This window comes from Triticum dicoccoides, chromosome 1B (genome assembly GCF_002162155.2).
Source record: "Triticum dicoccoides isolate Atlit2015 ecotype Zavitan chromosome 1B, WEW_v2.0, whole genome shotgun sequence".
In the NCBI taxonomy this organism is placed as follows: Eukaryota; Viridiplantae; Streptophyta; class Magnoliopsida; order Poales; family Poaceae; genus Triticum; species Triticum dicoccoides.
Genome location: NC_041381.1, coordinates 250,294,707 through 250,308,560, shown reverse-complemented (window position 1 = coordinate 250,308,560; position 13,854 = coordinate 250,294,707). Strand labels below are relative to the sequence as shown.

The following is a 13,854-nucleotide window of genomic DNA, read 5'->3' as shown; positions in this document are numbered from 1 at the left end:
ATAGAACCTCACGTGAAAAGATAATTGATAGTAGTGAATTGATGATATGGATAGACTATATGCCAAAAAAAATAGATTAGTAAAGATGAACTATTTAGATATTATAGATGACACACTGTTATACCATGAAAGAAAAGATATATAGAAGAGAAAAGGAGCTACGGAAACAAAATGTTCCAGGTCGGATTTTCCGTCGGTTTTTCGTAAAACTAAGACCCGCAGCGACCGACCCAGTCCTTACCGGGCGCGATCGACTCGGACTGAAACTCCTCCACCTATATATACAAGAGACCCGGCCTCCCTCGCCGTATAAATCCATCTCTCTCCTCGCGACCACCCCGTCGAACCCTAACCCGCACCCTGATCCGCCGCCGCCACCGCCTCCACCACCAGCCCACCGAAGCCTCCCACCGTTCCATTCGCTTCCCTCCCACCGCTTCCTCCTCCTCATAAAGCCTGCCCCGTTCGAAAATCTTTGCCTCCAGATCGTGATCCTGCGGCAGTTCTTGGATCGCCAGATCGATCGGATGGCTGCCGCGGCGGTGGACCCGATGGTGCTTGGGCTGGGAACGAGCGGAGGTGCGAGCGGGAGCGGAGTGGTAGGAGGCGGTGTTGGGAGAGCAGGAAGAGGGGGTGCGGTGATGGAAGGGGCGCAGCCGGTGGATCTCGCCAGGCACCCCTCCGGCATCGTCCCCGTCCTCCAGTGAGTCCGAATCCACACAAGATGATGATGATGTGTGTTTACGCCGTGAACGAAACCTAAACGTGACACCTAATTTGGACGGGGTTCGTAGATCTCGATGGTGTTGTGTTGGGGAATCCCGCGTTTTATCTAATCTAGATAGAGGTCGGCCTTCTGCACGTGTTGCAGTTTCCCATACCTAGCCGGTCTCATTTTCTTGCCCAATGATCTGAACATAATGCGGTGATTGCTGCACGGAGTCTCTTACCCGTTATTGTAGATCTTCTCTCGGGAAGTTTCTTGGGGCAAATGTTTGACATGCTATCTGTAGTTGGGAAATCGTATGTCCAATGGTAAATACAAGAGGTCAGGTTTGGGAACATGATAGTAGTGAATGCAACATCTGTGTTTGTGCCATGGCCAGTTGCCAGCTTACATAAAAACAAACCTAACCGACTTTATTTGTTTTTATCGCAATATCTATGACTAAATGGCATAAAATGTTTAGTTTGATTATCTAGGTTACCTCCTGGTATTGACACTGTAGGAACTAGGTTTCAGACATCGTTTAAATGCAGCAAAAATATAGCTGGTAGCTGCTAAGATAAGCTGACAATATTGCCCAGTCTTCACGTTTGGACTATTTGTTGTTTTCCTTACCTCAACTTTATTGACTCATGTTACCTAAAAATATAGCTGGTAGCTGCTAAGATCATGTTTTTGCTTGATGACTCAGGAACATTGTGTCGACTGTTAATCTGGACTGCAGGTTGGATCTGAAACAAATTGCCTTACAGGCCCGTAATGCAGAGTACAACCCAAAGGTGTAATACAGCTGCTGATGCTTGTAACCTTCTGCTTCGAAGCTATGGATTGAACTTACTCCATCATCTGTTCTCTTTGACAGCGTTTTGCAGCGGTTATCATGAGGATAAGGGACCCCAAGACGACAGCTCTTATATTTGCTTCAGGAAAGATGGTATGCACTGGAGCAAAGAGTGAAGAACACTCGAAGCTTGCTGCCAGGAAGGTAAAATTCAATGGTCATATTATTTTTTGGTTAATGCCTAGAAATGTCCATTGATCCTATTCCCAGCATTCGATGAATTGTGATATAACATTTTTTTCTGTTTATTTGTTAGTGCAGTATGCACGAATTGTCCAAAAGCTTGGCTTCCCAGCTACATTCAAGGTAGTGCTTCCTATCACCTAAATCGAGTCACAATATTATGACTTTTTTTGTGATATCTTGACAAGTTGATTGTGCTGATAATCAGGACTTCAAGATCCAGAACATTGTTGCCTCATGTGACGTGAAATTTCCCATTCGTCTCGAGGGCCTTGCTTATTCCCATGGCGCCTTCTCCAGTGTAAGTTGGTTATTTATAAATTCAGTGCATCGAGCGTGCCCTATAAGCCATTCGATTTATTATCTCACATAGCGCAATGGCCTGTGCTTTTGTTGGCGACCAAACCACTGTTAGCTCTACTTTTCTCTCAGGCCAGATAATTTTGCTAAGCTGGTGCTTGCTTGATTTTAACAGTATGAGCCAGAGCTCTTTCCTGGGTTGATTTACCGTATGAAACAGCCAAAGATTGTCCTCCTTGTATTTGTCTCTGGAAAGATTGTTCTCACGGGAGCTAAGGTGCGGGATGAGATATATGCTGCCTTTGAGAACATCTACCCGGTGCTAACTGAGTACAGGAAATCTCAGCAATGGTAAGCATGCTGTATCCCACATTGTGGGTATCTGGATGGAAAACATTTGTTTTCTGACATGAACTTCTGTGTTTGGTGTCAACAGAGGGGAGGATCCATCAGCTAAAGTGGGAGTTCCCTGCTTCTTCTGTACATAGAAAACTAAAAAGATCTGACTGCGTCTCTTCTCTCTCTTTTAACTTCTTACTGCCAAGAACTAGGTTTAGAATGCCAAGTACTCATAGAAAAAGATTGTATTCTTTTCATAACCGGGAGCCGACAAGCAACTGTGGTATGTTAAGAGATCATGTTTATCTGTAAATACATGACTCAATTTTGCTCTAGTTCTCTATTATTGAGACGGTTATGAATTTGATGAGTTAAGGACTGGATGATGAGAAAACGTTCTGTAGTTAATTTGTGGCACATTTTTTGAGTTATCTTTTGTGAACCTCTGGTAATATCTCTACTCTCCACCTAGCTGTATGTTTGTTGGCATTTTTGCAGAAAAGTCCTTGCTATTTATTGAACTTAACCCGCACTCCAGTTTTTATTCCAGAAAAATGTTTCATTTTCGCAGAGAACACCCTGTAGTTTGTGGAAATTAACTTGCTATCCTATTTTAAGTGAGAAAAACTGTTTGCTGATTTTCAACAAACCCTGTATTCTTTTGTTTAATCAACTTTAAGTGAGTTTAAAGACTTCTAAAATATTTATATCTTTTAAGTTGTAACTCCAAATTTGACAAGCTATATATGAAATTGATTAAAAAATATGTAGAAATTGAATATGATATTGTTTTACTTGTTAGACATGTTTAAAATGTTATTTATGGTGCGGGGACTATGTGTCTTTATTTTGTTTTGGTGTAGATCTGTATTAGAAATCAGCACCTCGGTAAAATCTGTTTAGAGATGAAAAATCCCACGGACAAGCACGCATGCATGCTTCGGCAAAACCTCCATGTGAAAAACATTCTTATGCGGGAGGAGAGAGGAGCAAACGCCTTAGAATTTACTACATTCAAATGTGTGATTATGTGAGCATGAGGTCATCATTGAGAAGGGTGTGAAGAAGGATAACCGGCAACAGATATGGGATGCATGTGGACATAAATGCACATGCTCTTTTTTGTTAGTAGAATCTTAAACATAAAAGTGTACCACCAGGACTTGCTCCCAATGTTGGGAGCGTCTTCAACAAAAGATTTCGTGGTGAAAGATCCTCTACCTGTATTTTAGATGCTCGTGAACGGATACGTAGAGAGAAAACGATAAGCAAAGGCTCTTTGGTAAGACCATACGCAGTTTGCCATTAGGTCACTGCAAGCGGTGGAACGATCCTTGGATCCCCACATCCACTTCCCTGAAGCTCATGGGCCGGCTAGGGAATGATCTGACCTGGGATTGTGAAAAAGTACGACAGAACTTTCTTGCACCTGATGCGAAGTCCATATTAAACATTCCTATTCGGCGTAACGGTGGAGAAGATTTCTTGGCATGGGCCTTTGAAATCCGGAGAATACACTGTAAAATCAGCCTTCCGTGCTCTTGTGACTCAGAACGAGCATCGAGCTCTAGAGGAAAGGACGGCAGAGGAAACTTCAACTTCTCAGAAACAGTTGTGGACTGCTCTATGGAAACTCAATCTGATCCCAAGAGTTCATGTTTTCATGTGGAGAGTTCTCGAAGGGATACTTCCTAATTACGCCAACATGAAATACCGTCATATCCGCACTAACTATCTATGCGAATTGTGCAAAGCAATGGATGAAGACCTTTTCCATGCATTGGTTCATTGCTCACACGCGCAAGCTTTCTGGTCTGCAGCAAAGGAAGTCATTGGTCTCAAACTTCCACGGCTGCATCCTGACACATGGGCGCGAGACCTAGTGGTTGACACTAGATTCTCATACTCGGACAGATGCAAGATCATTACAATCATGCATTCAATCTGGACCTCGAGGAACCGCTGGACACACGATGAGGAAGGTTATGACCCTGCCCAAGCAATCAAATGGGCTCGAGATGACCTAACTATACTCGATATGCCTCCGAACCAGCGACAAAGCATGAGGACTCAGAATTGGAACCCGCCCCAGCCCGGGTGGATCAAAATCAACACGGATGGTGCACTCAACACTCAACTCCGGGTGGGAGGCGCGGGAGGAGTTGCCCGCTCGCATCTCTCCTTCATGGGTGCATGGTGCAAGCCAATCCCAGGTGTTACTGACCCTTTCATTGCCGAAGTCCTAGCACTGCGAGAAGGACTGATATTCGCCCAGCTGAGGGGCTTCTCGCATGTGGCAATGGAAGTGGACTGCTTGGAGGTAGCGAACCTTTGGAATTCGCATCACAGTCCCAGACCGATTGTGAAGCCTATCTTCGATGAAATCAAGGAAAGAGCTGCGAGCTTCGTCTCCTTTTCAATTCAGCATGCCAGAAGAGAAGCCAATTGTTCGGCTGATCTTTGCGCGAAGCATGCGACTACACTTTCAGTTTCAGATGTTTGGTTGGACACCTGCCCATCCTTCTTAGTTAGCAGCTTCTTAGTCGACTATAACCGGATCTCTACCATGCAATAAAGCTCCTTAATTTTGTGTAAAAAAAGGTTTGCCATTAGGACGCGTGCTGTACAAGACTCCTAAAAGCAACTCCAATAAAAGATGCAAATTTGGAGATGTAAAAATTTACATTTCAGAAAGTGTTTTTTGCATATTTAAAAAAGAGTCAACTCCAACAGAAGATGCAAAAAGGAGATGTAAAAGAGCAACTCCACTAGAAAATGCAAACTAGAGATACAAAACCGGCCGCTCAGCCGCTGTAGCTGCTGTACAACTGCTGTTCAGCCGCACAAATTGAAATAAAACATCTAATAATTAACTTAAAAATCGTATACAATATCAAATTATTACATAGTTCATCAAATCCACGAAATCAAATTCAACGGACATACAACATAGTTTTGCACAACACAACAAACAAACAAATGAAAGTAAGCTCCTCTCTCGCCATGATATTTCCAATACTCCTGCAACTAATCCTTCTGAAGTTGATCGTGCGCATTGAGTCTCTAATTTCATTGTACACCTTCATGAAAGCGTTTGATTCGCTCCTCTCTTCTCATGGGCATAATGTGTATGCCCATCAAGTGATATGATGTAGGGTGGAACCCTATGGGGCCGATCTTTCACGTTTGGAGTGGATCCTACGGGGGAACACGAGGAACGCGCGGAAAACACAAGGGAAAACACGGGGAGAAACGAGAGGGAATCACTCAACCGATAAGTAGTCGATCACACAAGGGCTAGATCACCGAAAGCATAAGGTAACACATGATCCAAAATCAACAAAGGAAGGATATAAAGGGAACCGTTCTTCTCCGTGAGGAGGTCTTGATTGTCTTCTCTGGATGGAGGCCTTGAATCCGAATGGATCTTCTCCGAGGAGGCACGATCCCTCACGTGGAGTAGATCCGGTACGGATGAGGAGAGCTTTATCTCTAAATGAGCTATCACAATGCTAACCCTAAAACGTACGGGGTGAGGGAGTATAAATAGTCAAAGGGCGAAGGGGTACATGGGTCACGACCCAAAGGAGCTGCACGCAGGTAGAGGGCGCCGGATGTCCGGGCGCTCACGAGGTGCCGGATGTCCGGGCTGGAGGGGCCGGATGTCCGGGCCAGTGGAGTTGACTCTTTTGTTCACTGGATGGGCGACGCCGGATGTCCGCTCGGAGGGGCCGGATGTCCGCGGCTTCGGGAGGCGCCGGATGTCTAGGGCGATCGCAGGATGTCCGGGCTGACGGGGCAAGCTTCTGTGCTCCCTGGACGCCGGTGCCGGATGTCCAGGATTTAGGCCGGATTTCCGGTGGGGGCCGGATGTCCGGGCTGGACGCCGGATGTCCGGTCCCTGTAGCTTCTTCTGCAGATGCCTGGCCTTGTGGATCTCGAGGGGCCGGATGTCCGGGGTCCTGGCCAGATGTTCGGTGCCTGGAGGCTGTTCTTGCCTTCTTCCATTGGTTCTCTTCTTCCATGGACTTGGGGTCTTGACCATCTTCATGTGCATCCTCGGGAGGGTCCTCTTGGTACCTAATCATGCACAACATTCCAGATTGAGGTAGTAGCCATGTCTCGAGAGGATCATACGAGATATCATTAAGGAGAGAAGTCACCTCGGTCTCGAGAGCTCCAGCTCGTGCTCTAGTCATGGGTCCTCTTGGGGCTTGGTGAGGCGATGGAAGGTCCATGGGGATGACCAAAGGATGCTCCGCATCATGATAGAAGGTGTAATCTAAACTCTGTCCACGCTCATTCTCAATGATCATGTTATGCATGATCACACAAGCAGTCATGATATACCAAAGGGTTTTTTGATCCCAGAATGTAGATGGTCCTCGCACAATAGCAAATTGGGATTGCAAAATCCCAAAAGCCCTCTCAACATCTTTCCTGGCGGTTGCTTGTGCATTCAGAGAAATGAGTTATTTCTTACCTTGGGGTTTTGCAATTGGCTTACAATATTACTCCACCTAGGGTAGTTACCATCCGCAAGATAGTACCCATAGTTATATGTGCGGCCATTTGCTTCGACGGTCACCGGTGGTGCTTCTCCATTTGCTAACTTGGCAAAAAGAAGTGACTGGTCGAGCACGTTGATGTCATTGCAAGATCCAGGCATCCCAATATATGAATGCCAAAATTATGTTTCTTGATCGGCTACAGCCTCAAGATGATAGTGGCACCTTCCAACGACCCTTGAATTGTCCATGCCATGCTCTTGGGAATTTTTGCCACTTCCAATGCATGCAATCGACCGACCCTAGCATAACTGGAAACCACGAGCTTTGTTCATCTCCAACAAACTCTGAGTGTACTGAGCATTGGGAGCTCTCAAGTACTCTACACAAAACAATTCTACCATAACCTTTGCTAATTCTTTAACATGGAAGATAGAAGTGCTCTCTGCCATCGCCAAGTTGTCATCAATGTAGTCGCAGGAACACCGTAGGCCATCATGCGCAATGCGGCAGTGACCTTCTGTTCGATGCTATGTCCAAGCAACCCTGCACAATTCCTCCTCTACTCGAAGGATCAATCGTGCTGCTTCACAAAATTGCAAATCTGGACGAACAAGTCTTTGGACATTCTGAACTGTCGCCGAAAGTACCTCTCCGAAAAAACGGGTGGTGAACAATAGTAGTTGCGCAGAAACCTCTTGTGCGCATCAACCCGTTCTCCCCGAATGAACGCACGGCCATACACGGAACCACCGTGCTTCGGCTTCTTCCCCTTGTGCATTGCCCTAGCATTGCATGTCCTCTTCTTTGTTCAAATCAAATTTCTCATTCGACGAGGAATCGTCCACGAAAGAGGAGTCACACGATCTCATCTACAATGCGGAAAATCACCGTCAAACTACTTTCCATCCCCAACAAAAAAAAAGTTAAGTTTCATCTTTTTTTAGCTTCAGAAATTTCGCCAAACACCTTGCTTGCGAGGTGGACTAAATCGGCCGGCTGCGGGTTGGGCAGCCGTCGACGGCGGTGGGTGCGAGCGGTGGGGACGGCAAGACAGAGGAGATGGCCGCATGTCGACAGAGAGGAAGGCTGGAGCTGTGCGCGACCGGCAGGCGGCTTCGCACGATCGAGCCTCACGGCCGTCAGGCGGGCGAAGTGGCGCGCCTCCACTAAATCTGGCAGGAGGGGGGTTGGCTAGGAAGAAGCATACCATGAACCTCGTCGGGGAAGGAATTTAGGCCAGCCGCAGCCGCTGGAGAAGCTTCGATCCAGCAACGGCCAAAACTGAATCGATGATTGCGGGCGGCGGGCCGACGAGGCAGGCGGCGGGGACAGGGGGGCAAAGTCACGGTGGGCCCGGCGGCCGTCGGTCGTGGGGCGGCGGTGTCGATTTGGTGCGGATTTGGCTGGCGGCTGGTCGCGCGGAAGCGAAAGGAATGGCAGTTGGGCGGTTGGCGGGCAGTCGCGTTCTTACATCTCCTATAGGTGGAGGTGCAAATTTGCACCATGAGGTGTTGTAGTTTCCGGAGATGGAATTTATTTTGCATCTACACCATGTGTTGGAGAGGTGTTTTTGGGCCTCGAAGATGCAGAAGGTAATTTTTTTTGCATCTGCATCTTCTATTGGAGATGCTCGAAGACTGGATCTCCGAGCCCTTAGAAATTGACATGGAATCATTATATCCGACGTACCTTTTCCCATTATGAAAACAAAAAAATAGCCTATCCATTCTTATTTAAAGAAGATGAAACAATTTCAATTTCATTCAAACCAATTACATCACCAATGTGGGGTTCTAGGGACCTGGAATCAGCGGTATGAAAATTAGTCATCTTGGTAAATCAAGCGTAAGTTAGATGCAGTAATGAATACTTTTGGGAGATGGCGTCACGTCAGGATGTGATACGTCTCCAATGTATGTATAAAATTTGATTATTCCATGCTGTTATATTATCATTCTTGGATGTTTTACATTCATTTTATAGCAACTTTATATCATTTTTTGGGACTAACCTATTGACATAGTGCCCAGTGCCAGTTGCTGGTTTTGCTTGTTTTTTTACTTCGCAGAATATCCATATCAAACAGAGTCCAAACGCAGCAAAATGTTTTGGAGATTTTTTGGACCCGAAGACAACTTGGGAGCCAAGGAAGCACCTTGGGGCAGGCCCATGGGGCCGACCACCCACGAGGGCACGCCAGAGGCCCCTAGCATGCCCTGATAGGTGGTGGGGCCCAGGGAGGTCTCCACCACCGCCTCTCAACTCTATAAATACCCAAATATTCCAAAAACCCTAGGGGAGCGATCGAAACACAATTCCAGCCGCCGCAAGTTCCAGAACCACGAGATCCAATCTAGAGGCCCTTTATGGCACTCTATCGAAGGGGAACACGATCACGAAGGGGTTCATCATCCTGATTGGTGCTTCTCTGATGATGCGAGAGTAGTTCACCATAGACCTACGGGTCCGTAGGCAGTAGCTAGATGGCTTCTTCTTCTTCTTTTTTGATTCTTAATACAATGTTCTCCTCGATGTTCTTGGAGATCTATTTGATGTAATGACTTTTTGCGGTGTGTTTGTTGGGATCCGATGAAGTTCGAGTTTATGATCAGATCTATCCATGAATATTATTTGAGTTTTCTTTGATCTCTTATATGCATGATTTTTATAGCCTCGTATTTCTTCTCCGAATCTTTGGTTTAGTTAGGCCAACTAGATCGGTTTTTCTTGCAATGGGAAGAGGTGCTTTGTGATGGGTTCGATCTTATGGTGTCCTCACCCAGTGACAGAAGGGGTAGCAAGGCACGTATGTATCGCTGCTATTAAGGATAAAAAGATGGGATCTATTCCTACATGAATAGATCTTGTCTATATCATGTCATCGTTCTTATTGCATTACTTCATTTCGCCATGAACTTAATACACTAGATGCATGCTGGATAGCGGTCGTCAATGTGTGGAGTAATAGTAGTAGATGCAGGCAGGAGTCGGTCTACTAATCTTGGACATGATGCCTATATACATGATCATTGCCTTGGATATCGTCATAATTATTTGTTCTTCTATCAATTGCCCAACAGTAATTTGCTTACCCACTGTATGCTATTTTCTCGAGAGAAGCCACTAGTGAAATCTATGACCCCCGGGTCTATCTTTTATCATATTGTTTTCAGTTCTATTATTCCAAAAACTCAAAAATACCCTGCTGCACTTTTTCTTTAATTATTTTATTTTGTGTTTTGCAAGATCTATTTGCCCAATCTCATACAAATTAATCTATCTTTTTACCCACTGCTCCTCCCGTCACTAGTGCGGAGTCTTGTGATATTAATGCCGCTTTGTTGAATCTTGTTATGAAAGACCAATTTTTCGATATTCCTAATGAGGATGCCGTGTCCCATCTAAACACATTCGTAGAATTGTGTGATATGCAAAAGAAAAAAGATGTGCACAATGATATTGTGAAGTTGAAATTATTTCCTTTCTCTTTGAGGGATCGTGCAAAAATTTGGTTTTCTTCTTTGCCTCGCAATAGTATCGATTCTTGGGATAAGTGCAAAGATGCTTTTATTACTAAGTATTTTCCGCCCACGAAAATTATTTCCCTTAGAAATCAAATCATGAATTTTAAGCAACTCGAGCATGAACATGTTGCACAATCTTGGGAAAGAATTAAACTGATGCTAAGAAATTGTCCTACTAACGGTTTAAATCTTTGGATGATTATACAAATTTTTTATGTGGGATTGAATTTTGTTTCTAGAAATCTTTTGGATTCCACTGCGGGTGGGCCTTTACTAAAATTACTTTGGGTGAAGCTACTAAATTTCTAGATAATATTATGGCAAGTTATTCACAATGGCATACTAAAAGAGCGCCTACTAGTAAAAAAGTCAATTCGGTTGAAGAAATTACTACTTTGAGTGAAAAAGTTGATGCTCTTATGAAATTGGTTGCTAGTAAAAATGCTCCTATTAATCTTAATGATGTGCCTTTGTCTACTTTGATTGAGAAAAATAGTGATCCCATAGATGTGAATTCTTCTCGTGAAACAATTTTAATAACAATGCTTATAGAGGTAATTTTAATCCTAGGTCTTTTCCTTGAAATTCCTCTAATAATTATGGCAATTACTATGGTAGTTCTTCTTGAAATAATAATAGGAACTCCTCTGATCTTGAGAGTAATATTAAAGAATTTCTCAATGCTCAAAAAGTTTTCAATACTATGATAGAACAAAAGTGAATAAGATTAATTTTTTTCCACCTAAGGTTGATGTCAATGAATCAATTAAAGCTTTATATGTTTCTATGGATGGAAGTAAGAAAAGAACCGTGATGCTTAGAGCTAAAAGAGAATTTTTAGAAAGAGCGTTTTCTACTGATTGCTTTCATAACAATGATGAAGATCTTAAAATGATTGCTGTTTCTTCTATTGGTTCCTTGTTTAGCAATATTAATATTGATGAAAAGAGGACTGAAGAAGAGTCAACTTTAGCTAGAGGGTGTCCTCATAATTCAGAGGGTGAAAATCTTGTTGAAAATATTGATAAAAGTGGGTTTGGAGAGGTCAAAACTTTAACTAGTGATGTGCCCACTCTTTTGGATTACAAAGACTTTAATTATGATAGTTGCTCTTTGATTGAATGTATTTCTTTGTTGCAATCCATGATAAATTCACCCAATGCTTATGAACAAAATAAAGCTTTTACTAAACATATCGTAGAAGCGATGATGAAAGCTTTAGAAGAAAAGTTGGAATTAGAGATTTCAATTCATAGAAAATTATATGATGAATTGGAACCTAACATTAAAGTCAAGATTAAAAATTATGAGTGTTTGCTTTATGTGATTTGGGTGCTAGTGTTTCCACAATTCCAAAATTTGTATGTGATGTGCTTGGTCTTACCAATATTGAAGAATGTTCTCTTAATTTGCACTTGGCAGATTCTACTATTAAAAAGCCTTTGGGAAGAATTAATGATGTTCTTATTCTTTCAAATAGGAACTATGTGCCCATAGATTTTATTGTTCTTGATATTGATTGCAATCCATCTTGCCCCATCATACTTGGTAGACCGTTTTTACGCACTATAGGTATCGTGATTAATATGAAAGAAGGCAATATTAAACTTCAGTTTCCACTAAGAACGGGTATGGAACACTTCCCTAGAACAAGAATTAAGCCACCATATGGATTAATCATGAGGGAAACCTATGCACCAAAAACCAAAGATGACAATACTTGAGTCTATGCATTATGCCTAGCTAGGGGCGTAAAACGATAGCGCTTGTTGGGAGGCAACCCAATGAATAAAAATTATTTTTGCCTTTTTCTTTCTGTTCTTGAGTGTTTGCACAATTATGCTACTGCTATTATTGTATTTTTATGTTTTCATTAGTGTTTGTGCCAAGTAAAGCCTTTGGGATCTGTTGGGTGATAGTTGCTTTGATCCTGTTGAAAGACAGAAACTTTTGCGTCCAGTAGCATAATTGATGTGATCTGATGGAGCGATCGAAAATTCTGAATTTTTTACACAAGATTTATATACAAATTGCCTATGTTTTCCTAATTTTTCAGAATTTTTGGAGTTACAGAAGTATGGTTAAAGTCCATATTACTACAGACTGTTCTGTTTTTGACAGATTCTGTATTTGTTGCATTGCATGCTTATTTTGATGAATCTATGGATTGTATCGGGGGGTATAAGCCATGGTAAAATTAGAATACACTAGGTATAATGCAATAATAAAATATGAATGGGTTTGCAATAGTACTTAAAGTGGTGATTTGCTTTATTATACTAACGGATCTCATGAAAGTTTTGTTAAGTTTTGTGTGATTGAAGTTTTCAAGTTTTGGGTGAGATCACGATGGATAAAGGAATAAGAAGTGAAAATAGCCTAAGCTTGAGGATGTCCATGGAACACCAAGTTAATATTCAAGGAGAACCAAGCAACTAAGCTTAGGGACGCCCCGGAAGGCATCCCCTCTTTCTTCTAACGACCATCAGTAATTTTACTTGGAGCTATATTTTTATTCGTCACATATCATGGGTTTTCCTTGGAGCGTCTTGTATTATATGAGTCTTTGCTTGTTTTGCTTTTTAGTTTGTCGCAATCATCCTTGCTGGACACACCTATTTGAGAGAGCCAAAATTATGCTATGATTTGTTAGAATTGCTCATGTTCTTCACTTAAAATTGTTTGAGCTTGTCAAAAGCAATTGCAACATATGAAATTAGTCCCAAAGTGATAGCTATTCAAGAGGGATATAATAAAAACTTTCATGAAGATCATTGGACAAAATAAACTTGATTCTTTGTAATAGTTTCGAGATATGATGATAGTAATATGTGAGTCATGTTGATGAGTAATTATGCTTTAGTATGAATATTTGTGTCAAGGTTTGTGATTCCCTATGCAAGCACGAAAGTCAATAGTTATGCAATGAAATTACATCCTACTTGTGGTCCATTATTCGGTGTTAGTTATGCTCAATGCTCGTTTATGTGATTTTTTAGTCCTTGGTTGGCTGCTTCCCAATCTATTTGCTAGACTCCATTTGTACTAAGTGGGAATACTACTTGTGCATCCAAAATCCTTAAACCCAGTTATGGCATATGAGTCCACCATACCTACATATATGCAGTATTTCTATGTCGTTCCAAGCAGGGACGGAGCCAGAATTCTAACATAGGGGGGGGGGGTATTTTGCCTAAGCATGCAGACTGATTAGAAGAAAAAAGTCCATGCAAACGTTATAATGATTTTTTGGCGAACTTATACTGAACTTAATCTTCATCAAAGGAATAAAATAAGTGTGGGCCCTCTGAAACAATTCAATTTTCATCAAAAGTTATCATAAAACACAGGCAATTGACATGTTAATGAACTAAATCTTTCTACCATAGGGGGATAAACGATGCAAAACCTTTTATCACGGATCAAAAA

General features: G+C 42.6%; 1 protein-coding gene across 2 annotated transcripts; it reads left to right on the top strand.

Annotated features, from left to right (window-relative positions):
• Positions 1-318: 318 nt before the first annotated feature.
• On the top strand, positions 319-2,821 carry LOC119330412 (TATA-box-binding protein 1-like). Of its 2 annotated transcripts, XM_037603521.1 has the most exons (7): positions 400-703; positions 1,419-1,506; positions 1,590-1,712; positions 1,830-1,874; positions 1,960-2,052; positions 2,227-2,402; positions 2,488-2,821. In XM_037603521.1, coding segments are annotated over exons 1-7 (702 nt in total). In that variant the 5' UTR covers positions 400-527; the 3' UTR covers positions 2,489-2,821. The 2 variants fall into 2 exon arrangements, with proteins under 2 accessions (XP_037459425.1, XP_037459418.1); XM_037603528.1 differs by lacking the exon at positions 2,488-2,821 and having other exon boundaries at positions 319-703; positions 2,227-2,406.
• Positions 2,822-13,854: the final 11,033 nt, after the last annotated feature.

Bases quoted from the DNA above. Each gene is read 5' to 3' on its own strand.
- LOC119330412 (XM_037603528.1), top strand. From the start codon at position 528: ATGGCTGCCGCGGCGGTGGACCCGATGGTGCTTGGGCTGGGAACGAGC. The intron at 1,507-1,589 runs GTGTAATACAGC...TCTCTTTGACAG, and splicing joins ATGCAGAGTACAACCCAAAG to CGTTTTGCAGCGGTTATCAT. The intron at 1,713-1,829 runs GTAAAATTCAAT...TTGTTAGTGCAG, and splicing joins CGAAGCTTGCTGCCAGGAAG to TATGCACGAATTGTCCAAAA.